Source organism: Bactrocera tryoni, chromosome 5 (genome assembly GCF_016617805.1).
Source record: "Bactrocera tryoni isolate S06 chromosome 5, CSIRO_BtryS06_freeze2, whole genome shotgun sequence".
In the NCBI taxonomy this organism is placed as follows: domain Eukaryota; kingdom Metazoa; phylum Arthropoda; class Insecta; order Diptera; family Tephritidae; genus Bactrocera; species Bactrocera tryoni.
In genome coordinates, this window is record NC_052503.1 from 10,343,019 (window position 1) to 10,366,219 (window position 23,201).

The following is a 23,201-nucleotide window of genomic DNA, read 5'->3' on the forward strand; positions in this document are numbered from 1 at the left end:
GGTTTTGGGATGAAAACAATTGCAACGCTGGTTTTTCATATTTACTTTGTGATCATCTTTAGCTTATATTTGTCTAATATGATATTCTTCTAAAAATAGATGCCAAATATTATATGAGAGAAGTGAAATCTCCGAGAGAAATTTTAATAAATTGTTAAAAATTATAGTGTTCCTTCATTCAATGTGTAATGGAAAGAGTTCTAGTTTCTGGTTATTGCGATCATATTGCCATTAGTTTATTGCTTTCTCACACTGAATTCGTTTAATATATGTTATGAGTGAGCTCCACCTTGATTGTTTCTAACGCAATTACATTATTCGTTCGTCTGGTTGGATCGGAATATCTGAGATGGTTTTTTAATTAACGAAAAGGAGAACTTCTGTACATAAATACATCCATAAGTGAACAAATAGATCTTATTTATTTGAAACCCTAAAAGGTATTCACTGAAAGTACTGTTTTAAAGAAGTTCGTGTATTTAAAAATATAGAAATCATTTGATAAAAACGATAAAAGTGAACACACTCTTGGTATTTTACTTGTGAATAAACCATTTATATTGTACCACTTTAATAAGCAGTATTGTCGACTGAACATCTGCTACACCAAAAGATAAGCAGTTCACTTGAATCGCAAATATTTAAACACGGAGGCGAAATATGTGCATGTATTAGCACAGATTTTTAGTAAGCAACTTACGTCATCGCTATTCGTTTTCGTTTTAAGCGTTCTTGAAAATATTTGTTATATATATTATTTATTTTAGATTCTGCTGCAAAAGAGCAAGCACAATTTGCTGAATCGTATCAAATCCATTTAAATACAAGGGTGCAAAATTTATAAGCAGAATGATTCACGTTGGCGAGAATTCTTGGAATCTTCGGATTTTTATCACAGACTTGCGAATTGAAAAAACTTTACGAGTACGGGGCGATCAGCATATTGGTGGTATTATGCTGCAATTAGTTGAGCCCGAAAATCCAAAGGATTGGTCAGACCATGCCCTCTGGTGGCCTGCAAAAAATGTATGGTTGACAAGAACACGATCAACATTAGATCAAGTAGGTGTACAAGCGGATTGCGTACTCCATTTTACTCCAATGCACAAAACTCTCCGAGTACAATTACCGGATCTACGATACTTGGATTGTAGAGTGGATTTTTCTACTAAGACATTTGCGTCAATAGTAAATTTGTGTAAAGGGCTTGATATTCGATATCCTGAAGAATTATCCTTCTGTAAGCCTATTGAACCCGATCACCTTAAAAAAAATTTTTCGAAATTGCCTCAAAAGGCAATACCTGTAGCAGACTCTGATGGAACAACGTTTCTCCAACCAGCTGCAGACACAAATTCTTTTATTCCCATCAATTCAACATACAATGGAAGCAATGGAAGTTTGGATAAGCAACAAAATGAAAATTTTTTGTGTGCTCCCGTATCCCCGTATGCTTCAACACCTCGACGAGGCCCAAGTGGAACTGCTCCAAGTACTCCAATCAGCTCTCCAACAGGAACTTGGAAGCAAAGTAACAACGGTTACACAACTATTGATTCATCTTCTAGTCTTGGTGACATTCAAGAGAATTTAGCATGCTCACCTAGATCTCCAAGCCCAGATGTACGCGCAAGACTTTTACGCCCACGGACTTTAATAGAAAAAGCACGAATGAATGTTGGATGGCTGGATTCTTCTCTTTCAATAATGGAACAGGGTATTCGCGAATATGAGACCTTATGTTTACGTTTTAAGTATTATACATTTTTCGACATCAACCCGAAATACGATCAAGTGCGAATAAATCAATTATATGAACAAGCCAGATGGTCGATTTTAAATGAAGAAATTGAATGTACTGAAGAGGAGTCACTAATGTTTGCAGCTCTACAGTTTCAAATAAATTTCCAAGCGGATTCACATTCATCCAAATTAGATGTCGTAGATTCAGGCAATGGAGAGAATGGAACATACGATGACATTGATTCCGCACTTAATGAACTGCAAATTACATTAGAAGGGCCGAATGCTACTACAGAAGTTAACAACATTACAAAAATTCCAGAATTATCAGACTACTTGAAATTCCTGAAACCTCGTAAATTTACACTAAAAGGTTATAAAAGATATTTTTTTGCATATCGAGATCTTCATCTTCATCTGTACAAAACGGCTGATGACTCTCGCCGCAGTGCTCCGGAGTTGACTATAAACTTGCGTGGATGTGAAGTAACTCCTGATGTAAATTTGGCTCAAGGAAAATTTTCCATTAAATTAGAAGTGTCGCCAGAAGGTCATACCGGTCCAAATAGCGAAGTGTGGATACGCTGTGACACAGAAGAACAGTATGCAAGATGGATGGCCGCTTGTCGGTTAGCATCAAAAGGTCGTTCTCTTGCTGATAGTTCATATGAAAGTGAAGTTACAAGCATCCGATCATTTCTAAGTATGCAGAAACCAGTACAGGGAATTGCTGTTAATGTAGACCCACGAAGCATTGATGCAAATGACTATTTATCTCCGAGAATGTTGCGCAAAGCATCTGGAAAAGCGGGTCAACGAATTTTAGAAGCTCATGCAAATGTACGAAAACTGTCGTTGATAGAAGCAAAGCTCAAATACATAGAGGCCTGGCAATCCTTGCCTGATTTTGGAGTTACATTGTTTGTTATTAAATTTGATGGACACAAAAAGGAAGAACTTCTTGGGGTTGCACATAATAGAATCATGCGGATGGACCTCAATACTGGTGATCATATTAAAACATGGCGCTACAACACGATGAAAGCCTGGAATGTGAACTGGGGTATTAAATGTATGATGATCCAATTTCATGATGAAACCGTTGTATTCTCATGCCAGTCAGCCGATTGCAAAGTTGTTCACGAATTTATTGGTGGATATATATTTATGTCAATGCGGTCGAAAGAAAATAACCAAACTTTAAATGAAGAACTTTTCCATAAACTAACCGGGGGATGGGCATAAAATAAATATGCAGTCTTCGTCCAGTATTTCGTATGCTTGATACTCATACATAACAAATATTTCATAGTCCATTAAAAGGGACTCTAAATACTTATTCATTATATTACGGTTGTTTTTTAATGCAATGCAAAACATATTTTAATGGAATAATTTATAAAATATAATTTAATTTTTAACAAGTAAGTGGTCAATAAATTGCAAATTTTTAAAAACAAAATTAATATATACATACAATATATACATGTATGTATGGTCAATAATTTTAATATATACATACGTACGTTTGGCTATACATGATATCATTTCATTCGTTATACTGGATTGAACTGCATTTAATAAAGAAAAGCCTTTCTGAAACGTTCAAAATTATTAGAAAGTAAGACATTAAGCCAAACTAAATACCCTAGATATTTTTAATGTTCTTTCTGATGTACCTTAAATTTATTTCTGATATAAAGGTATTATTCATTTTTATAACTATACTATTAACGTTTTACCAGTTCTAACAAATTATACTATTCTGCAAAATGTGTAAACAAAAGTATGTATTTATATATTTTTCTAATTATCTACAAACAAGTATATAAACTGTTAAATGTACTAAATATCTTTAAGTTTTATTCTAATTAACAATTTTATTATTAACACTACGGTGCCTTATTCTCTAGTAGCCTAACGTCAGATATTACAACTTATTTGTTAATAGAAGGCTACTGTTAACCAATCTCCCATACAAATAATATTAAAATTTACTATACATAAAAGTTTCTTTTACATATGCAATTATGTTGTGCCCGAATAACGGAACTGAAATATTATTATGACGAACTATGCAGTCGTTTTGAAGTGTTTAGCTAGAAAATAGTAAATGTAACTAATTGGCTATAAACATGACTGTCTGACCAAACTTTTATACATTAACTCCAAATTCAGACAAAAATATACAATAAATGTTATTAAATAAAATTGATGGTCAAATAGCAAACAAAAATCAACTAAACCATTGATGACGGGTTACCAGCCTATAGGAATTCAGTTCATAAATCTAATTAATATTACAGCTAGCTATTTGGGAACAAAATAATATAGCGTGGTATATAGTTAAAATACAAAACAATAGCTTAATAATAAACATGAATATACTTTGTCCTTTATCGTAAAAATAGCGACAATAATAATACTTCTACAGTTTTTACTGCTGGATATTTAGAAAAAAATGTTTGAATCTGAATAATTATTGAACATTACAAACAAATACCAAGTAAAAATAAGTTGTGTACCATTTATGTTTATTTAATACCAATTTGTGCATTAACAAATAAATAATTATAAAATCATACATTCTGTTAATGTTTTTCTGAAAAGAATCAGACATTAGGGGAAAAAGTACAATTAGTACTCGATTGGATATAAGTAAATAAAAAGTATATACGGATGCATATGTGTGTTATTTCATAAATTGATGTATGGTTTTCAATCCAACTGCATTTTGGCGGAAAGTATGAAATCCAACAAAAACTGTTCAAGCTCCTAGGTACCAAAAATTTTGATCCCAATGTCTTTTTACGCGCAAATATCGGGCGAAAGCTTGACCTAGCCCCCATGTAACAAACATACCACATCCGGGTGACTTTACTCCACATGATTGGTGATTGTATATGAGGTACCTTTATGAAACCCAGGACAAGTTTTTTTAGTATGTGGTATGTTAAATACTACCCCAAACTAGTGACTTTCGTTTTACTAACATAAGGTTTATCGAACATGTCGGTAAGTGTATTGTGTTGGTTAATACTCTTCCTTGGGGGCATCACTTGTGGATCTTATTTGAATAGTTTCACTATCTATTACCGATTCCGCTAACCTGTTTTTAAACATTAAGTTTATCCTGTTGTTGTTGTTGTTTTAACGGAAATCTAATCCCCGTTGGGATGGTAAATGTCATTTGTGTTGTCGTCGATGTCATCTAACGATAGGCCCAAGAAACGTGCTGTTTCGACGGGGTCGGACCAAAGGGAGGAGGGTGTTAGATGGGTAGGGTTTGTAGGGCATGCAAAGAGGTGGTCAGTGTCATGCGGAGACTCGTTGCATGCAGGACATACATTGGGTATGTCAGGGTCTATTCTGGATAAGTAGGAGTTTAACCTGCTACAGTATCCAGAACGAAGTTGCGCAAGGGTCACACGCGTTTCTCGCGGCAGCTGGAGCTCTTCGTCTGCGATGGGTGGTGGTTTGACTCCAAGAACGCCATTCACGGGAAGGGAGTCGGTGAAGGTGTTGATGGCTCCGCTGTGAATGGCGGTCAGTACCTGTCGAAAGTTAGTTGCGTCCGAAGTCCGGTCGGCGTACTGTACGACGTCGTCGACGTAATCCAGGAATGACCTTTTGATGCTCCTAGGAGGCGGTTCCGCTCCAAGCAGGTGACTGCAGGGGTGATTTCTGCGAAAGCATCCCAGCAGGAACTGCTTGGAGAGGAGTTCATTATGCTCCTTAACTGGGAGCATAAGCGTCTCACTGTGGAGGTGTTCAATGGGAGACATCAAAAGACATCCTGTAGTGGTCCGGAGTGCAGTGTTTTGACAGGTCTGTAGTTTCCTCATCTGCGTACCACTGCATCCAGGCGACCATATGGGGGCTGCGTAATTGAGGACCGGCCGGCCGATTGCCTTGTATGTTGCCAACAACGTTTCTTTGTCTTTTCCCCATGTGCTGCCGGCTAGCGACTTGAGAATTTTGTTGCGGCTCTGTACCTTGGCGATAATCGCGGTCGTATGAGGAGAGAAGGAGCATAGACTGTCAAATGTTACACCTAAAATCTTAGGATTATTGGCAGTTGGAATTTTGACGCCGTCGACTGCAATATTAAGCTCAAGTCTATACTCCTTCGTCCAGTTTGTAAATATGGTTGCTGTGGATTTGGTGGGGGAAAGTGTGTGGTTCCGTGCAGAAAACGAGAAAGGTCGGAGAGATAGCTGTTTACCTTTGAACACATGCCATCGATTCCATTGCCCGACGCCAATATCGTGCAGTCATCAGCGTACGAGGTTATGGAAATCCCCTCTGGTGGTTGTGGGAGTTTCGAGATGTAGAAATTAAACAGTAGCAGGGAGAGGACACCACCCTGTGGAACCGCCTGTTTAAATCTTCTCAGTTTAGATGTTTCACCTCGAAATAGTACGGATGACTGCCGACCGCACAAATAGTTCAGGGTCCACCTCTTTAACCCGGAGGGAGCGTAGTTTTTTCAATGTCCCGCAGTAGCGTTGTGTGGTTGACCGTGTCAAAAGCTTTTGACAGGTCCAACGCTACGAGGATCGTTCTTTCGCAGGGTGGTTTCTGGTTGAGGCCACGAACTATCTGGGCGTTTATGACGCTAAGTGCTGTGGTGGTGCTGTGCACTTTTCGGAATCCATGCTGGTGGCTGGCTAGGCTCAGGTGGTGAGTGAAGGTCGGGAGTAGCAAGGCCTCAAGTGTCTTCACTACTGGGGAGAGGAGAGTTATCGGTCGATAAGATTCCCCTTTGTTGGCGGGTTTCCCAGGTTTCAGTAGTGGGACCACTCTTCCGACTTTCCACACATCGGGTATTTGAAGAAGTGGTCAGCGACAGATTGAGGACCTTGGTGAGATATCCTACTCCCGTCGAGCCTAGATGCTTTAGCATTAGCATGTTGATTCCATCAGGGCCAATGGATTTGGATGATTTTGCTTTGTTGATGACACCCTGAACCTCCTCATCGGTGAAAGTAAGTGGCGCGCCGTCGTTTGGCATTTTGCGCAGCCGTCGGTTAACCCATCGTTTAGCTTTGTCTACCGAAGGGTGCAGTGTGAACTGCCGGCTAATATAGCTCGCGCACTTCTTCGGGTCCAAAGAGGCATGACCATTGAATTGAACTTCAACTCGATCGTCATGTCTCTTCGGGTTAGACAGAGCTTTGACAGTAGCCCAAAGCTTACTCACACCGGTGGAGAGGTTACAGGACTTCAGGTGCTCTATCCATTTCGTCCGCTTATGTTGGTTTACCATACGCCGAATCTCCAAATTGAGATCCCTTATTCGGGGATCCCCGGGATCGGCATGGCGTAAGGTGTCGCGCTCGTTAGCTAAAACGGCTGCTTCGGCTGGGAAATTGGGGCGGATTTCCGCTATTCTTCCAGCCGGGATGAAGCGAGCGGTAGCTGCTGCGATCACCTTGCGGAATTGACGTTCGCCAACGCATACGTCCATAGGAATAGGTAGAGCGTTGAAGGTGCTCTCAGTAAATTCTGTGAAGCCGACCCAATTAGCTTTGTTAAAGTTAAAGTAGGCGACAGAAACAAAATCAGGAGGCTTCTCGATCGAAATAATTATGAGCAGATGATCTGATGCGAGAGTTAGCATAGGTCGCCAGGTTATGTTGTTTATCAGACCACCGCTAGCAATGGTAATATCCGGCGAGCTATTACAGGTGCCCATAACTCTGGTGGGGGCTTCGTCATTCATTGTGCAGAATGTCGAATCGTCAATCTGTTCCGCCAGCTCCATCCCCCTACGATCGTTTGACAGGCAGGAATGCCAAAGATCGTGGTGCGCGTTAAAGTCGCCTAGTACCAGGCGGTTTTCACCACGAAGTAGCGCACCTATATTCAGGTGATATCCTGTTGGGCAACATGTAACTGGGGGGATGTATATATTAAATATTTCGAGCTCGACATCGCCTGACCGGATAGCTATCCCTGGGGTCGATGTCTTCATCGATTAGGCGATACTGCACGGTGTTGTGCAATATGAAGGCTAGGCCACCACCATTATCTCGCTCGCGATCTTTACGTATAACGTTGAAACCGGCACAACTCAGAAGATCTGAGCGGCTGTTTAACTTGGTTTCTTGGACCGCAGCTATCGATACACGTTCCCGATTCATGAGTGCAACTATCTCCTCGATCTTGCTCTGGAGTCCGTTGCAGTTAAATTGAAGTAGCCGGGTTTGTCGCGGGTGTCCGTGGGTGTTCCGGGGGGTGAGGGAGTGACATGTGGGTGGTAGTTGTTGCAGCTGTAGAACCCGCAGGGGCGGTTGTCGCTCTGTGGTGTTGGAAGGCGACGCCACGGTTGTGTGTTGCGGGGGCAGACTCCTGCAGCATGGGGCAACGTACGAATCACTCCACTCACGTGTGGTGCGCAGACCGGAACACGCCGAAAAGTGACACCAGCCAGTACAGGAATTGCACTTGACGGATGTCACATTCCGACGTATGACGGCCTGACACGGAGCAGACTGTGCGAGAGACCAAGAGCTGCTGGTTGGTTCTCGCACGAGGATTGGAGTGGGATGAAGGTTGGGGGGGAAGTCAGAGGGGGAGCTATGTTGCCTGGTTGAGCTCCTGGGGACCGTAGAGGTCCTCTGTTGGCCACTCGGATTGAGTGGCGGCGCGGCGCGCGAACTATGTGCGGATTGCACAGCCGTAGAGGCTTGGGTCGCAGTATTGCGCAGGCAACATGGGGCCACGTAACGCGTGGTCCACTCCCTATGAGTCTTAAGGCCTGAGCAGGTCTTAAGATGGCTCCATCCATTGCATGTGTTACACCTGACCAAGGTGGAGTTTGGATGGAGCCATTTTGCGCATACGCAGCAGAAAAATTCCTCCGGGCCCGGGTTGGACTCAATGCCAGCGCGAGTCAGGAGGATACGGAGCCACCCTGCTGCAAGGCATTGCTCCAGTGACGACAAACACAAATTAACACTTACCGATCCAAACGGGGTTAGATCGCCGAAAGAACAGCCCTTGGTCGGAGGAAATCCGAGTCAATTCCGGTGCGTAGAACCGGCTGTCCTGGGGGCTGTTAAGTTTATCCTCTTCCAGTCCGTTGAAACCGATTTCGTTTTTCTACATTCATCACCAAGGCAAAAACATGCCGTCGGATTTTTATTTGGGAATGGGTTCCATTTTAAATATATGTATATCTGTCTAAGGTAGGTAATATACTTTCAACGGCAACAAAGATAGCTAGATGGTCCCTATATACATAAATGTATGTATGTTTTAAGGTTTACTTCGATTTATATTCATAAAATACGTCTACCAAAAAACTGTCTGTCTGATTCTCAGAACGAATATGGATCCTAACCATTATTAAGACACTTTAGAAGCCAAAATCACACCAAAGTTATAAAACCAATTCCAACTTATAAAGGGCATATAATAAAATGAGTTTAAGGGGTAGTTGTTGTCAGCTGTGCGTAAATTTCAATAATCAGCTGATATTTTTTGGTTACTCGGTTTCAGCGTTACAAAAAAGATTTATGGATTTTCGTTTCTTTATTAAAAAGTTTAACACTATTTATAGGTCATTTCTACAGTAGCAAATATTTAAAGGCAACACCTGAATAACTTAGAATGTAAATACTAATTGGTTAAAATAATCAATTCCTTGAACATACATAAGTATGTCTGGAGTGCACATAAAGAAATAACAATGACCCTAAATTGAGACATTTAATGATTCAATGCGAAGTTCGTACGAAAGATTTAAAAAGAAATCGTATTTCGCATTTCTGAATAATTGTAAAATAATGGAATTTTGAAATTTATGTATTAAATCGAATATTTTAATTCAGATACTACGTGAAAAATAAATAAACATAATGGTTGGTAGTTGTTACATAAATTTATAAGTGTAACTTGCTAATATTCTAAAATAATAAACAATTATAATTACAGATATAACACCATGGTGCCTCAATCATATAAACGTTGGAAGAAATGCTTGTACGAAAATGCTGAATATGACGATAATTACACAGATCCCAGCTTCCTAAAAGACTTGAAAACGAATTTAAATGTTCGCTTTTTCACTTTCGAGGAAGCTCTTAAAGGCATCACTAGGCTAAATAACCAAATTTCGTGTATAACCGCTTTTTTGGTTATTTTCTATTTGCTTTACAGCGAGAGTGTTACCCCACTCAATGTTTTATTAGTCACTGGACTAATCACTTCAGTTGGATACATCTTTTACCGTGGACAAAAGCTTTTTACACTTCAATATCTTCTGGAGGACTCAAAAACTCTATTGACGGTATTGGTCTTTGGATATCTTTTTGCGCCTTTACTACACCGTCTAACGAATGCTATAAGCACTGATACAATATTTTCAATGACATTCTTTGTCCTGCTGCTCAATCTAATATTTTTTGATTATGGATTATCAGCTGCAATGGTTTCAAAGGCGCTATCATTGAATGCTGCTATATTTGCATCAATTTGTTTGGCGTCTCGCCTTTCTACTGCTTTCCATGCGTTTGTTTTGCTTGTAGAAGCGTCTGTCTTTTTTGTACTTTATCCTATTTTTACATCTTTATACTGGCGATGGTACCTTTTGTTGCCTACTTATATGATTTGTTGTTTTATGCTGTACAACATTTCCATTAATATTCTTATTATTTATGCCACTTTAACGGGATTTATTAATATTATATGTCCATACATATTTGTGACACAACAACAATATAAGCAAAATATTCATGGGCCATGGGATGAAGCAGTAGTAGAGGAAAACTCGGAGAATGTCATTAGTGATAAATAATCAGGGGTATTATTTAATTATGTGTGCATATGATTTAATAAAAACATATTGTCTTTAGTCCCATTATAACGCTGTTTTTTATTATTTAAATCTGAAAACATTTAAAGAAATGTCATTGCAGATTATATTTAAATAGTAGGAAGGATTCTGTGAATCGCCAGGTTGTCTAATTCAATAGTCCCATGAATCCAATGGTTTTGGCGTGTTCGCCGAGCCCTATCGGTCTTTATCTTGGTAATAGCGTCAATAGTGGAGGAATTAAAGTCGCCAATAGTTGGTATATTGAAGCTATTTAGTTGTGATCTTGTTAAAAAGATAGTACGTTGGTTGATATAAATTACAAATTTGAATGTTGAGATGGAGCCGATGTCCAACATGGCGGAATTGCACATTTTTATTTAACCACACAATGTCCGATACAAAAATTGCAAAATACATATCACAACCTAAATGAAACATAATGATAATCAAGAATAATACATTCTCGTATGCAAAGCTGAGAAATATGAAAATTTATTGCAAATACTACTCATGTTCGTATATCAATGTTTAAAGTAAAAATGTCACAAAAAGTGAAAGATATTTTATTTCTTAAATCTAAAATTTACATATTACATATGTATGTATGTATGCATGTAAAATTATGAAAATAAAAAAGATCTACATTTCTTCAATTTGAACAAACAATTGTCAAAAAGAAGAAATGCATCCAAATTGTTCTTTTAATTTTAAAATTACAATCTAATATAACGAATACTTAGTTGCTAAAGTACTGAAAAAAATTATAATTTTACTACTAAATTTATATGAATACCCTACTAACATTATCTAACTTTTACTATTATATTTTTGTCTATCGAACCAGTATCATGGTAACTTGATGCTTTTGTTGATAATTATGTTATTAATGATTTATAACATCATATTTCTTGATTCAATGCAATTCTGAATTTTTTTATCAATCTTTGGTTGGATTCTTATCTATTCAGATTTTCAACCATTAATTATACCTGTAGCGAAGTTGTAATAAAAATGGATAATACAAATTTTTTTTGTGCGTTTGGGATTTTTTCATTTCATTACTTTTGTCACATATATGAGAGGTAAAGGTGTCACACTACATCTCCATTAGTCGTACGCAGAGACTCCGAATTGCCATTATGCACCGATGCACCAGCTAAACATTCCAAAAGTGAGGAGCCTACAATAAATCAAGTCCAGTCGAATTAAGAAGTATGCCGGGAAATGGGTTAATGTGAAAGAATTTATTATAAAAAATAAAAGCACAGCAAATGAACGAATTGTGTACCTGCTTCAACATCATTCGGATTTTTGGTCGAGTTCCTTTGGCGACATGCATAAGGGGAATTTGTCGGCGAGGGCACCTGATTCTACCAAGAAATTAAGAATTACAATATAAGGTTAAGCTTTGGATAAATATTATTAACTTGTGTTTTCAGTACTTACTAGTTTGCTATTATTTTGACAACAAGTTGCCTTAACACATCCTTCAGCTGTACTTGGACAATCCAGTGCGCAATCAGAGCCACTCATATTTAAACTAGATGTACCGTCAGACATGTTACAACCTTCTATTTCAACAAATTCAGGTTGGATTGTGGTAGAGTGTATGCCTTCATTGTGGAAAAATTCTTTAACTTTTTCAGCAATTTTCATGTATTCCGAAAGGTTCCGACATCTATTGATGAATATATAAAAAAATATATTTCCAACATTAGTAACATTAAAACCATAACATTTTTACTCATTTACGTTACCTTATGTGAGCTGAAGCGATTATGCGATCTCCAGCCAATTGCCAGACATGAAATTCGTGAACGGCCAAGACTCCGTCAACCTTTTCTAAGAGACGTTTTTGAATGGCATCAACCTGCATTGACCAATAATAAATAAATATAGTTTCAATCAGCAATTTATAAGACAGCCGGTTCAATGATATCGGAATTGAGCAGGGTCTAGAAACTCGCTACAACTACAAAGTTAAAATCAAAGATTAGATCCAATCGATTACCTGAATATGAGTTGGAACAGTTTGCAGCAATATTAACGCAGATTCACGTAGAAGGGGCCAAACAGAATGTAAAATTAAGCAAACTAACACAATTGAAAGAGCAGGATCCATATAATATCGATATTTCCAGTCTGTTAACCATACAACCTAAACATACAAATGAACGTAAAGAAAGATTTTCATAATATGTTTTTATGTATTGTATGTATTGTGTACATACCAAAGCGCTTATCACAACAATAATGCTACCCAAAGCATCACTTAATACATGTAAAAATGCACCTCTCATATTCATATGGCCTGCATCATGACTATGTCCATGGTTCAATTTCTTAACCGGTTTTTTCTTAAAGTAAAATATATATTTTTATATTATATTCTGTTTTATTGTATATTCAATAAAATACCTCTTTTTCATAAGCAAATTCAGCTTCGCCCTCGCCCTCGCCATCGTCGATATTAGCCAGTTCGGTAAGTCTGCTGTGATTTCTAGTAAGGCCTCCCCCGTGTGAATGGCCATGGTGACCGCCGTGTTCTAGTATTGAACATGTGGATATAAATATGTATTTATTTGCAGCAATTAAACACTCAATTTTTTTTACGCCTATTATCTGTTTATATAGTTTTATGTGAATTCATAACTTGTTGAGACAGATGACGTTACAAAAAGCAGATTGAGCGTAGTTTTGAATTTTTACACACTGCAATTTTACTCACCATAAAGCAAACATAATCCTATCACATTTACCAACAACCCTAGGCAGCCTACTATAACTAATAGTTTCGGTTCGTGAATTTCCTCTTCTTCTATAAATCTATGGGATCATAGATATATTAACTGGATTTATGGTGTACTTAACGTTCATATTTTACCTTTTGCAAGCTTCTATGGTAATGCTAAAGCACAAAGCAACTAAAAACACTGCATTAACCAGAGCACCCAACACTTCTGCTCGCGCCCAACCAAATGTATTTTTGGACCACTTTTTCGGGGACATCTGAATGAATATGGATAAGTCAGGAATTATGAATTTTAATATGTATATACATTGGTAAGTAAATATATAAAAGTTACGTACTTTTACCGATAGGAATGATATGACAAGGGCAGCTATGTCACCTAACATATGAAAACTATCTGCTACCAAGGCCATTGAATTTGTCACATAGCCCACCACGATTTCCACGAAGAAGAAGAACGCAGTCAGCCACATCATTGAAAGTAAACGACATTTTTTCCCTGTATATTTAGACATTTTTTGATGCTACAAAAGATAGATAGAATTTATTCAAAACATTTACAATGACATGTACAATAAAACATATGTACATATATAATAAATATCTCGTGAAAAACAAAGGTCCAAAAATAGTGTATGCATACCTGATTAAGGCAGCGTGGGTATATTACACATATATTCCTTTATCTTTATAATTTTAGAAAAGCCTAAAAATTAGGCCGTGCACGTACGTTTACTTAAAAATTTATTAAACAATATTGTTCATGTGAATACTTGTTCGTATATGTCGCCGAACCAGACGTATGTAGAGATATTCTAAGCAAACTAGCTTGGAGTAACCCAATAACTATTATCATAAGTATTTACAAACATAACCTAGTTTCCTTCCAAAATATGTGCATATGTATAAATATATACATATATGTATATATTAACATGCAAAGGAATGGAAATATATTCATAAATATACATATGCTCGAACGGTATAATATAATTATTATATTTTTTTATTTATGGCTATGGGTTACACTATTTAGTACTTAAGGTATTAAACTTTCAGTTTCAAATATTTATCAAGAGCCGTCAACATGTTAAATGACATCTTTATTGTTCCAGTGCAATTATTGCTATTTTTTATTCAACCATTAACTTTATCACGAGTTTAGAGTTGAGGTGAGTATATTTAATAGTTTCAGCAATTTTTCATTTCATTAATATCAAATATAAATGTGATATAATATGCTACAGAGTAAAATTTTTCCGTACTTAAACGTTTACTTTGTTTTATCAGAAATTATAAATTGAGGTAAAAACTACTTGTACATTTTTAATGTCCCGTGCACGCAAATGCTCTTAAAAATACTCAAAAATGCATTACACTCGAAATTTTAGATTTGTTTTTACTATATATCAATATATGTATATATATTTACAAATGTTTGTATGCTTCTATATTAGAAACGCTTGTAAATAAAGACATGTATGCACAATATGCACATCACGTATTTTGCCACAAAGTTGCAAATAGAATATCAGTTAGAGATTAAAATTTATTTTATAACGTTGACATCGACTTACAGTAGAGATAAAAAATTCAAATGACAAAAAGATGATATCTCTTTACAAATTATTGAATATATTTTTGAAAAAACCATAAATCATTAACAAACTTGTCTATTTGAAACTCGCGATAGGCGACGTGTTTTAGAAACAGTACGAGTATTAAAATACAAGGCTGACTAATTTGTATGTTATATGTATATATTAATTATTAGATTGCCAGATTGGCACCGGCAAGTTAGGCAAGTTAATCATCTCAGCATTTAAGATATCGTCTGTCAAAGGGATCTTTTTTATAGTTGATTGATTTCGATATATGAATATATACATACTTACATTCAATATCAAATATTGGTTTACAGACGTATGTACCATACAATTATATTGGTATCACTTAAAGCCTTACACAATTGTATCTTAACTTGTAACTTATATTATGTAATTAATCAGGTTTTTGTTTTTTCAACTAAAACTAGCATTCATAGATTTCTGAAGCATGATCACACCACTAGATCAGAAGCAGATAGAATAAAAAAAAAACAACTTTGCAAATATTTTCATATTTATAAATACTGCGTATGAAACACTTTTTGAAGCCTAAAATCTTTTGAATAAAATTAATAAAATTATGTACATAGATCTTAAATAAAGGGTATTTTCATATTGATATGATTTTTCCTGCTGCAAACTTGATGTGACTTTTTAAGTAAGTTAACAATTGAATTACTTAATATGATACAAAAATGACACGATTCCGATTTCTTTGACGTAGTATTGTGATGGTAAGATGGAAGAGGTTTCCAGGTTAATATATACATATATGTATATGAATATACCCGTCTCAGATTTATAGATTTTGATTTATATCCATTTAGAGGGAAGCTGCGATCGTAATGAAATTTCTTTTTGCCTCTACATACACTGATCTATAGTGTTTTTAATCAGATCACAAATCGAATTTTGGCAGGGCAAAAACGATCAAAATTTCGAGTAAAATAGTACTTTATCGAACATTTTTAATAAATAAATAATTTTATTTTAAATAAATTAATAAATAAATAAATAATCTTGCAACAGAGTATAATAGTTTTGTTCAGCTAACGATTGTACGTATCACATAAAATTAAACGAGATAGATAAAGGGTTATATAAATATATATAAAAGATCAGAACGACGAGAAGAGATGAAATCCGAGTGATTGATTACATAACTTTTAAGCCCATGAAGCTACAACGTCCAAATTCGTATAGTGCAAATAATATAAGAACTCCTACCAACAATGGGGAAAATGGATGAAATAGGATGATAACCCCGCCGACTCCCCATATTGCGGTACTGCTAAAAACTACTAAAAGAGCGATTAATCAATAACAAAAAGTCCCCCACGAACATGGTATAACAGGGCTTTAAATATCTCAAGATCCGTCCGACCGATTTCAACCAAATTTGGGAAGTTTCATTCCACTGATATTTTTATGCTTCAGTGGGAAAATGGCCGAAATCAGAATATGTCCGCAACTACTTCCCATACAAATCAAGAAGCAATTTATATAACGGGGTAAGCCTTGGCACGAATAATGCCTTTAAGTATGCCACCTTATGACCAAAAATTGTCCAAATCCAGCAAAAACTGTTCAAGCCCCTAGATACCGAATATGTGGACCCCAGTACAAATAGTTGACGTTTTACTGAAATTATTGGACAAGGTGTTAGATTTATAATTGAAATTTAGAGAGAATGCTTTCTTGCTAGTAGTATGTCTGTATGCTACAAATGGGTTGAATGGAGTCAATACTTCCTTTAGCCCCCATATACCTAATATAAAGATTTTCGAACTTCCGATTGACTTTATTACCGCATATATCGGCCAATATGTGACTTATCTTAATAAAACTGATATACATAATTATGCTTAGAGCAAATAAAAAGTCACACAGTCTTGTGTGCCCTTCTTGTTATTCCAACATCAGAAATTATTCCTGAAGTTATTTCGAGGAATTGTGCCGAGTTGACAGTCCGTGGACGGATAAATATCCGGTTCCGTTTCAGTTACTGAGACCCGACCCTCGTGGGTACGGATAAGATCTGCCCCTTAAACATCATCGTTTTTATGCTAACCACAACGTCTCAGGCCTACATAGTATGTATATTCTGCCAAAGATTGCTTAATTTTCTTGATAATGTAATTTTCTGCTACAATAATATTACATCACATTAATAATATGGGAGAATTTCAAAACGACTAGCTTTGGAGTGTACACATTTTTTCATCCACACAGTTTTTTTATGACTGGATATTATAAATATTAATACAATGTTGAAATGCAGTAACTTATCATCATCTAATAAAAATGAGCAGTGTAAGCAGTAAGTCAACGTAATATTTGGTTGTTAAATTGATAAATACAAATTAAACCCAAATGAAGTTATTAAAAACGAAGTATAGGTGGTCGAAGTAATATAATGATTCAAACTTACATTTAATTAATTACGTTAAAATATGTACAAAAGTTGCAGCTTCAGACTAAACGTAAATTAAACAATTTCAAAAAATATACTTCACTAACATTATAACACAAATTCCACCTTTTGTCGTTCCAGTTACAGAATGGCAATTCGTCACTTTCGTTTTTCGTTGGTAATAATTTCACTTAGTATTCATTACTTGTCGCTTTCAAACACAAATAAATGCATGATATTAAGAAATATTTGACCGTCACTATGCAAAAAAGCTAAGTACTTTAGGACAAATAAATTTATGAGCTGTGTTCCCGTATGCACTTCGTTCAGTTAATTTAAAATTTATTTTATACTGTAGCTGTGTAAAAGTGTAAACACAATGGCTACGACAGACTGCAAACTACATCTGTCAAATATTAAAATACACACGTTCTTATGGGCAGTGTTATTTTCACAGCTGCACGACTACACGACTGCAGGCCGACAGTTGTCGTTCTCGCTAACTTCAATATCCTCCTATTTTTGCCAACGACAGTACGACGACAGTAGAGTTGATGTCAAGTAACTCATAAATGTCAAAATCATCAGATTCTAGTTAGTGTTGCCGCAGCAACCAACTTTATGAGCTGTGTTCCCGTATGCACTTCGTTCAGTTAATTTAAAATTTATTTTATACTGTAGCTGTGTAAGTCTAACGATAGCAATATGAGAAATTTTGCGTGCATGCATGTAAAAATTTATATTTTTATATTCGGTTTTGAATTACATCTGATGATATCCATGAGCTTGTTTTTAAAAATTTCTCTCAGTAACACTTTATAAATATAGTACAAATATATTTGTAAAATAGAGCGAAACAATTTGGTAATAATGATTAGTAATAACCTGATGAGAAATTATTTTTTTACCATTTGGCACGCAGCCAGTATAAATGGATTGTCCTAATTTAAATGGATATATCAAAAAGATGTATGTGTACCGAAATCTTCAAATTAATGAATTTTTTCTAATCTCGTTAATACAGTTATTTGCATGCAAAGTATATGCGTTTCATTTAATTAATTTTTCGAAGATATTTAATAAAAGGCAAGCATTCAAACGTCGAAAATTTAACCGATGTTAGCAATGTTAGCAATGTACATTCTCTGTGTAAATGCGGTGTTATGCAGATTAAATTTTTTCATATGTTTTGGAGAGCGAACTCAGCTGCCAGCTAATGTCACATATTCAAATTATTTCATGTATAGAATTGATATCGGGTATCGAAAAGTAAGTACAGGGTGCCGAAAATTGCACATTTCGCTTAGATGTAAAGTTGTTGAATTTTTAATCTCTATTTAGGATAAGGAAAGATAATCAAAAATGGATAATTTGGGAAAATCGCATTTTATGGAAATTCCTTACATTGCTCTGTCAATGCAACTTGGAGCAATAGAAGAGCAGCTCAAAAGATCAACCGCAAAGGAAACGCCGACACCAGAAATAAATATATCTATGATAAATCATGCTATCAAAATAGAAATTGAAAATGGATCAACAATTGATATCAGCGATTACTTTCAAAGAATGATTAAACTATACAAGCAAAGTGAGTTTTCTTTAAAGCACATCGTCAGGATAATTTACCAGGTAGTTAAAGAAGTATCAAAGCAGAAGTGCCCACGTGATTCAAAATTAAAATTATCATCTGAATGGGCACATTTACTTGTGGAATTGTTGTTTTCCAGCACTTGGAGTAAATCCCTAACTTCAGATGTAATATTTTGCCTAAAAATATATTCAAGATCGTTCCATGAAGTTGAAATTGTGAATCGGCTTTGGAATATGATTCTTAAGAATTTAAAAAATACAAAGGATATATCAATCGCAACGACATATGTGCTAATTCAGTTCTTTGACGATTTCTCTGCAATAATAAACGGTTTCAAAGATGGACATGAGATTGAGCAGCTGATTTTAAAGTTATTGCAATGCGATGGTCGCGAAGAATATAAGGCTGCTTTATATTTGATAAAAACTAAAAACTACACTTGTACTGATTCGACAGAACAGCGTTTTTGGATGTCATATATTACCATATTGGAAAATTTAGAAGAAAACCAGTCACACCTAATTTTACCTTCTCTAGAGCATATAAAACAAAACGACTTTCAAAACGCGAACATGAAAATATGGCTGGATATTCTTTATCTTAAAATTTTATCAAATCAAAATATTCTGGTTACCCGTTGGGCACTTGTATATATTCTCCAAAATTATTCTTGTTCAGACTTCAGCCCCAATGTTTTAGGTCAATTTGTAAGAGCCAGCAATAATACAAGGTTATATAATTATGAAGGCTATTTTCTTCCTACGGATTCTGTTAAAAAATTTTTGGACGGAGATGTTGTTCGGTTTGTGGAAATTATGATGGAAATTAATCTAAAAAGTGTTCCACTACACTTTTGGCTTTCTCATATCTTTCAATACAAAACAACATCGAATTTGATTTCTAACAAACTATTATTAAAAATTGCTACAAGAGTCCGGGTTTTACAAAATCCTTTTATCCGGTTAAAATGCATTAAGCTATGTGAAAACACATTTTCCGAAACTATTGATTGTATGACAATAACTGAATATATCGTTCTAATTGAAACTTTGTATAATGTTACGGATCCTTTTAATAATTTTTCAACATTTTGTACTAAACTTAAAAACTGCATCGATAATGGGGATTCGCTCTCTCTATCGCAACGATTTTATGAAATTGTTACAAATAATCTGAATGGAGAACTCTCTATCGACCATCCAGCACTGAAATATGAAAATATCGTTCAAAAAAACGAAGAAATTAAACTAAACAAAACATCTTTATTAAATGGGATCGTTGAATGTTTAAAGAAAAAAACAGAAGCAGATCGAAATAATCTTAATTGGATACTCTTCATGTTGGTGTTCGAGACGGAAAATTCCGAAATTGCACAAAATATTTGTCAGTCATTTTGGAATCTGCAACTAGATAAATACATTGGCAGTTCTTATAAAGAATTAAGTGACGAAGTAATTTCAAAACTACCTTGCGGGGAAAATACAGAAGCTTTTGTTCGCAAAAAGTGGCCTGACTTTTTCACCAAACAGTATATAACAGATACTCTGAACTTACATAACTACATTGAGAATATGGAGGAAATCTTAACTACGGGATCCCATAAAACATTGCTTAAACTTTCTCAATTGCTAGTTTCTAACACAGAGACTATGGATGAATATATAATAGACACGTTTTTAAGACAACTTAAAAAATTGTCTCGCATGACATCGCTTTGCTATGTTGTGTAGGTAAATAGTAATTAAATTATTTGAAATATGTTTATATAAAAATGCACTATTTTATGATTATTTTACAGAACTGAAAATTTATTAAATTACTTCAAAAATATATATGCGCCGCATCAATTAAAAGAAAATGCGGACCGAATTATACGCACAGATTTTGAAAATATTGGTATATGCTCTGCAGTGTTAAATTCTGGTGTCGTTCTAAAGACAGAAACCTATATTGAGGGCATTTTAATGGGTGATATAAACTTCGGAGACGCAAGGTAAAAATATAATGCAGAAATTTAAATTTTTGTAACACTAATTTGATTTTTTCTGGCAGGATTGAAGAAATCTATTGTCTAGAAACATATGAACGAAAATACCTTCGTTTCCATCACTTGCGCTTAAGATATATTTTATCATTGCCAATCGAAAATAACGCTATAATACTCACCGAACTTCTAAACAAACTCGAAGTTTTAAGTTCGAAAAAGCCAAGGTATTTTGAGAATTCTATTGAACATCGAATGAAAATGAGAATATTAAATGCAGTAATTTCCTTACTAATACAATCAGAAGGGGAATGTGGTTGCAGTGAAGACATATTAAACCTGCTATTAAACCACAATAATCAACTGAACATAACTTATATACTCGAGCTGCTTGTTGCGAAGTGTATAACTAATGATGACATTATTATAAAAAAATTAAATGATGTAAGATAATATAAAATTCGATCAAGAAAGTGTGCATATGAAACAATGCAGTCGCCTGTGTATTTTGTACACTAAAGGCTTAACTTTGTAACAATTTTGCAGTTTTCATACACGCAGTTTCTAATTGATAATCTATTGAATTAACATACATATGCTCCTCTAAAGAACCTTAATGACTCATCAAAACACACGTGTAATTAACATATTACAAATTTAGTAATCAACTAAATTTTCAATGAAGTCCTTTTTGGCTTTACGCATACGCCCAGTATTTATAGTAGAATATGAGTCCTTTTAAGTTGCTTATTGAGTGCGCAAAACTGTATATTGACCTACATGCAGAATATTAGTTACTAATATTATTCTTTAAGGTAAACAAATACACACCTAGCCAGCAGGTGTCTATTATTAGCATGGTTTATTGTTACGCTGTCTTAAATCGGACCAAGCTTTCCAAAGACTATGAAAATATTGTTATAAACAAACTTCTTCCTCTTACCATGGGACCCCATTTCCAGACGCGTTCATACGCACAGCTGGTTATATATACAATTTTAGAAAACCATAAATGGTACGTATATCTTAGCTCCATTGTATCGCAGAAGAAAAATTAAATCATAAGAATATCAATATTTCAGTGATGCCGATACTTCATTTCCAAATCAATATAATTTGCAAGAAGCAATTGGTTCGGCTATCGGATCACAATTGAATGAACTTCTGAATGATGTACGGTTGTTGCTCCCATATATATATTTAGCTGATACTAAACATTTTTTCGATAATTTAATGTTTATTACAATGGCACCAGCCGACGAATATATATCGAATTTGGATTTTAAAAAATATGAAACATCAAGGCATATATTTTCGAAGAAAAAGCGCAGTTTTATGAAAGAATTTCACACACCTGAGCAAGTAGTTTTTGCTAGCAGCAATGGTATTAATACGCAGCGTAAAATGAACCCGGAAACCGCTCTTTGCACCAAAAGTAGCATTGCTGAGGAAGAAGCTTCTGTAAATTGTTATGTAAGTATGTATGTGCTTTTATGACTATGCAAATGTCGAATAAAACGTTATGTCTTCTTAGATGTTTGTAGTGGCAAGTCTTATAGACAAAATTCCTAATATTGGAGGCATTGCGCGATCATGTGAAGTACTTGGTATACGAAACTTGGTTTTAAGCTCAAAAAAAATTGTTGAAAAAGATGATTTCAAAAGTGTGAGGTAATTATTCTATGTTATGTGTATTTTTTTATTATCACTATTTAATTATAGTATGACTGCTGAAAAAAATTTGAATATTTTTGAAGTCCAACAAGCTAATTTGGAAGAATTTTTAAAAGACAAGCGCGAAGACGGTTTTGATATTATAGGAGCCGAACAAACTGTTGCCAGTCAGAATATAATTGGGTTTTCATTTCCTCGGAAATGTGTATTGGTTTTAGGGTGAGTGCAATATATTTATGAGATTTATGAGTTTATTACATTACAATATTTTCAGGCACGAGAAGGAAGGTATACCAAGCAATATTCTGGCCTTTTTAGATTATGCTATTGAAATACCTCAATTTGGATTAATACGTTCCCTAAATGTACACGTAACGGGGGCATTGTTTATGTGGGAATATTGTAAGCAACACATCGTTGGAAACTCTAGCACATAAAATCTTGTGACGTATTTATATATATATTATACAATATTTATGTGTATATTCGCGTGTACATAGTTATTGTCCTTTTATGCGATAATAAAGCTTTGAAGTTTTTCATCAACTATTTCTACCAGTATCACTCAGTATTTTTTTAGTCTAATTAAAGCAAAGCAGCCATACCTTCCATT

The 23,201-nt window shown here is 35.3% G+C and overlaps 5 protein-coding genes across 15 annotated transcripts; 3 read left to right on the forward strand and 2 right to left on the reverse strand.

Annotated features, from left to right (window-relative positions):
* The first annotated feature begins 108 nt into the window (after positions 1 to 108).
* Positions 109 to 3,176, forward strand: LOC120777253 (unc-112-related protein-like). Of its 2 annotated transcripts, none has more exons than XM_040108449.1 (2): positions 109 to 687; positions 768 to 3,176. In XM_040108449.1, exon 2 carries the CDS (start codon positions 850 to 852, stop codon positions 2,986 to 2,988), a length of 2,139 nt encoding a protein of 712 aa, XP_039964383.1. In that variant the 5' UTR covers positions 109 to 687; positions 768 to 849; the 3' UTR covers positions 2,989 to 3,176. The 2 variants fall into 2 exon arrangements, with proteins under 2 accessions (XP_039964383.1, XP_039964384.1); XM_040108450.1 differs by having other exon boundaries at positions 109 to 440.
* Positions 3,177 to 6,130: 2,954 nt separating this feature from the next.
* LOC120776355 lies at positions 6,131 to 7,510 on the reverse strand. Its single transcript, XM_040106912.1, has 2 exons — positions 6,868 to 7,510; positions 6,131 to 6,368 (listed from the first exon to the last, which is right to left on the reverse strand). The coding sequence occupies exons 1-2, from the start codon at positions 7,508 to 7,510 to the stop codon at positions 6,208 to 6,210; spliced, it is 804 nt and encodes a 267-aa protein (XP_039962846.1). The 3' UTR covers positions 6,131 to 6,207.
* Positions 7,511 to 9,248: 1,738 nt separating this feature from the next.
* LOC120777265 (phosphatidylinositol N-acetylglucosaminyltransferase subunit C) lies at positions 9,249 to 10,615 on the forward strand. The gene is made up of 2 exons (XM_040108468.1): positions 9,249 to 9,611; positions 9,685 to 10,615. The coding sequence occupies exon 2, from the start codon at positions 9,695 to 9,697 to the stop codon at positions 10,544 to 10,546; it is 852 nt and encodes a 283-aa protein (XP_039964402.1). The 5' UTR covers positions 9,249 to 9,611; positions 9,685 to 9,694; the 3' UTR covers positions 10,547 to 10,615.
* Positions 10,616 to 11,165: 550 nt separating this feature from the next.
* Positions 11,166 to 17,629, reverse strand: LOC120777264 (zinc transporter 1). 4 transcript variants are annotated; one of them, XM_040108465.1, is made up of 12 exons: positions 17,466 to 17,629; positions 17,358 to 17,403; positions 13,658 to 13,843; positions 13,452 to 13,576; positions 13,296 to 13,393; positions 12,986 to 13,113; positions 12,799 to 12,924; positions 12,579 to 12,725; positions 12,325 to 12,437; positions 12,014 to 12,245; positions 11,856 to 11,937; positions 11,166 to 11,747 (listed from the first exon to the last, which is right to left on the reverse strand). In XM_040108465.1, exons 3-12 carry the CDS (start codon positions 13,832 to 13,834, stop codon positions 11,659 to 11,661), a joined length of 1,317 nt encoding a protein of 438 aa, XP_039964399.1. In that variant the 5' UTR covers positions 13,835 to 13,843; positions 17,358 to 17,403; positions 17,466 to 17,629; the 3' UTR covers positions 11,166 to 11,658. The 4 variants fall into 4 exon arrangements, with proteins under 4 accessions (XP_039964399.1, XP_039964398.1, XP_039964397.1 ...); XM_040108464.1 differs by lacking the exon at positions 17,358 to 17,403; XM_040108463.1 differs by lacking the exon at positions 17,358 to 17,403 and having other exon boundaries at positions 17,447 to 17,629.
* Positions 17,630 to 18,590: 961 nt separating this feature from the next.
* LOC120777304 (probable methyltransferase TARBP1) lies at positions 18,591 to 23,149 on the forward strand. 7 transcript variants are annotated; one of them, XM_040108523.1, is made up of 9 exons: positions 18,591 to 18,608; positions 18,681 to 20,656; positions 20,729 to 20,923; positions 20,983 to 21,358; positions 21,730 to 21,929; positions 21,997 to 22,387; positions 22,449 to 22,585; positions 22,637 to 22,807; positions 22,863 to 23,149. In XM_040108523.1, the coding sequence occupies exons 2-9, from the start codon at positions 18,702 to 18,704 to the stop codon at positions 23,023 to 23,025; spliced, it is 3,588 nt and encodes a 1,195-aa protein (XP_039964457.1). In that variant the 5' UTR covers positions 18,591 to 18,608; positions 18,681 to 18,701; the 3' UTR covers positions 23,026 to 23,149. The 7 variants fall into 7 exon arrangements, with proteins under 7 accessions (XP_039964457.1, XP_039964456.1, XP_039964458.1 ...); XM_040108522.1 differs by lacking the exon at positions 18,591 to 18,608 and having other exon boundaries at positions 18,630 to 20,656; XM_040108529.1 differs by lacking the exon at positions 18,591 to 18,608 and having other exon boundaries at positions 20,568 to 20,660.
* The last annotated feature ends 52 nt before the right edge of the window (positions 23,150 to 23,201 follow it).

Bases quoted from the DNA above. Each gene is read 5' to 3' on its own strand.
- LOC120777253 (XM_040108449.1), top strand. From the start codon at position 850: ATGATTCACGTTGGCGAGAATTCTTGGAATCTTCGGATTTTTATCACA.
- LOC120776355 (XM_040106912.1), bottom strand. From the start codon at position 7,510: ATGGAGCTGGCGGAACAGATTGACGATTCGACATTCTGCACAATGAAT. The intron at 6,369-6,867 runs GTCATGCCTCTT...GCACCACCACAG, and splicing joins AGTTGAAGTTCAATTCAATG to CACTTAGCGTCATAAACGCC.
- LOC120777265 (XM_040108468.1), top strand. From the start codon at position 9,695: ATGGTGCCTCAATCATATAAACGTTGGAAGAAATGCTTGTACGAAAAT.
- LOC120777264 (XM_040108464.1), bottom strand. From the start codon at position 13,834: ATGTCTAAATATACAGGGAAAAAATGTCGTTTACTTTCAATGATGTGG. The intron at 12,726-12,798 runs GTATGTACACAA...TTGTATGTTTAG, and splicing joins TTGTTGTGATAAGCGCTTTG to GTTGTATGGTTAACAGACTG. The intron at 12,438-12,578 runs GTAATCGATTGG...TGGTCAATGCAG, and splicing joins CTGTTCCAACTCATATTCAG to GTTGATGCCATTCAAAAACG.
- LOC120777304 (XM_040108523.1), top strand. From the start codon at position 18,702: ATGGATAATTTGGGAAAATCGCATTTTATGGAAATTCCTTACATTGCT. The intron at 20,924-20,982 runs GTAAAAATATAA...TTTTTCTGGCAG, and splicing joins ATAAACTTCGGAGACGCAAG to GATTGAAGAAATCTATTGTC. The intron at 21,359-21,729 runs GTAAGATAATAT...TTATTCTTTAAG, and splicing joins TTATAAAAAAATTAAATGAT to GTAAACAAATACACACCTAG.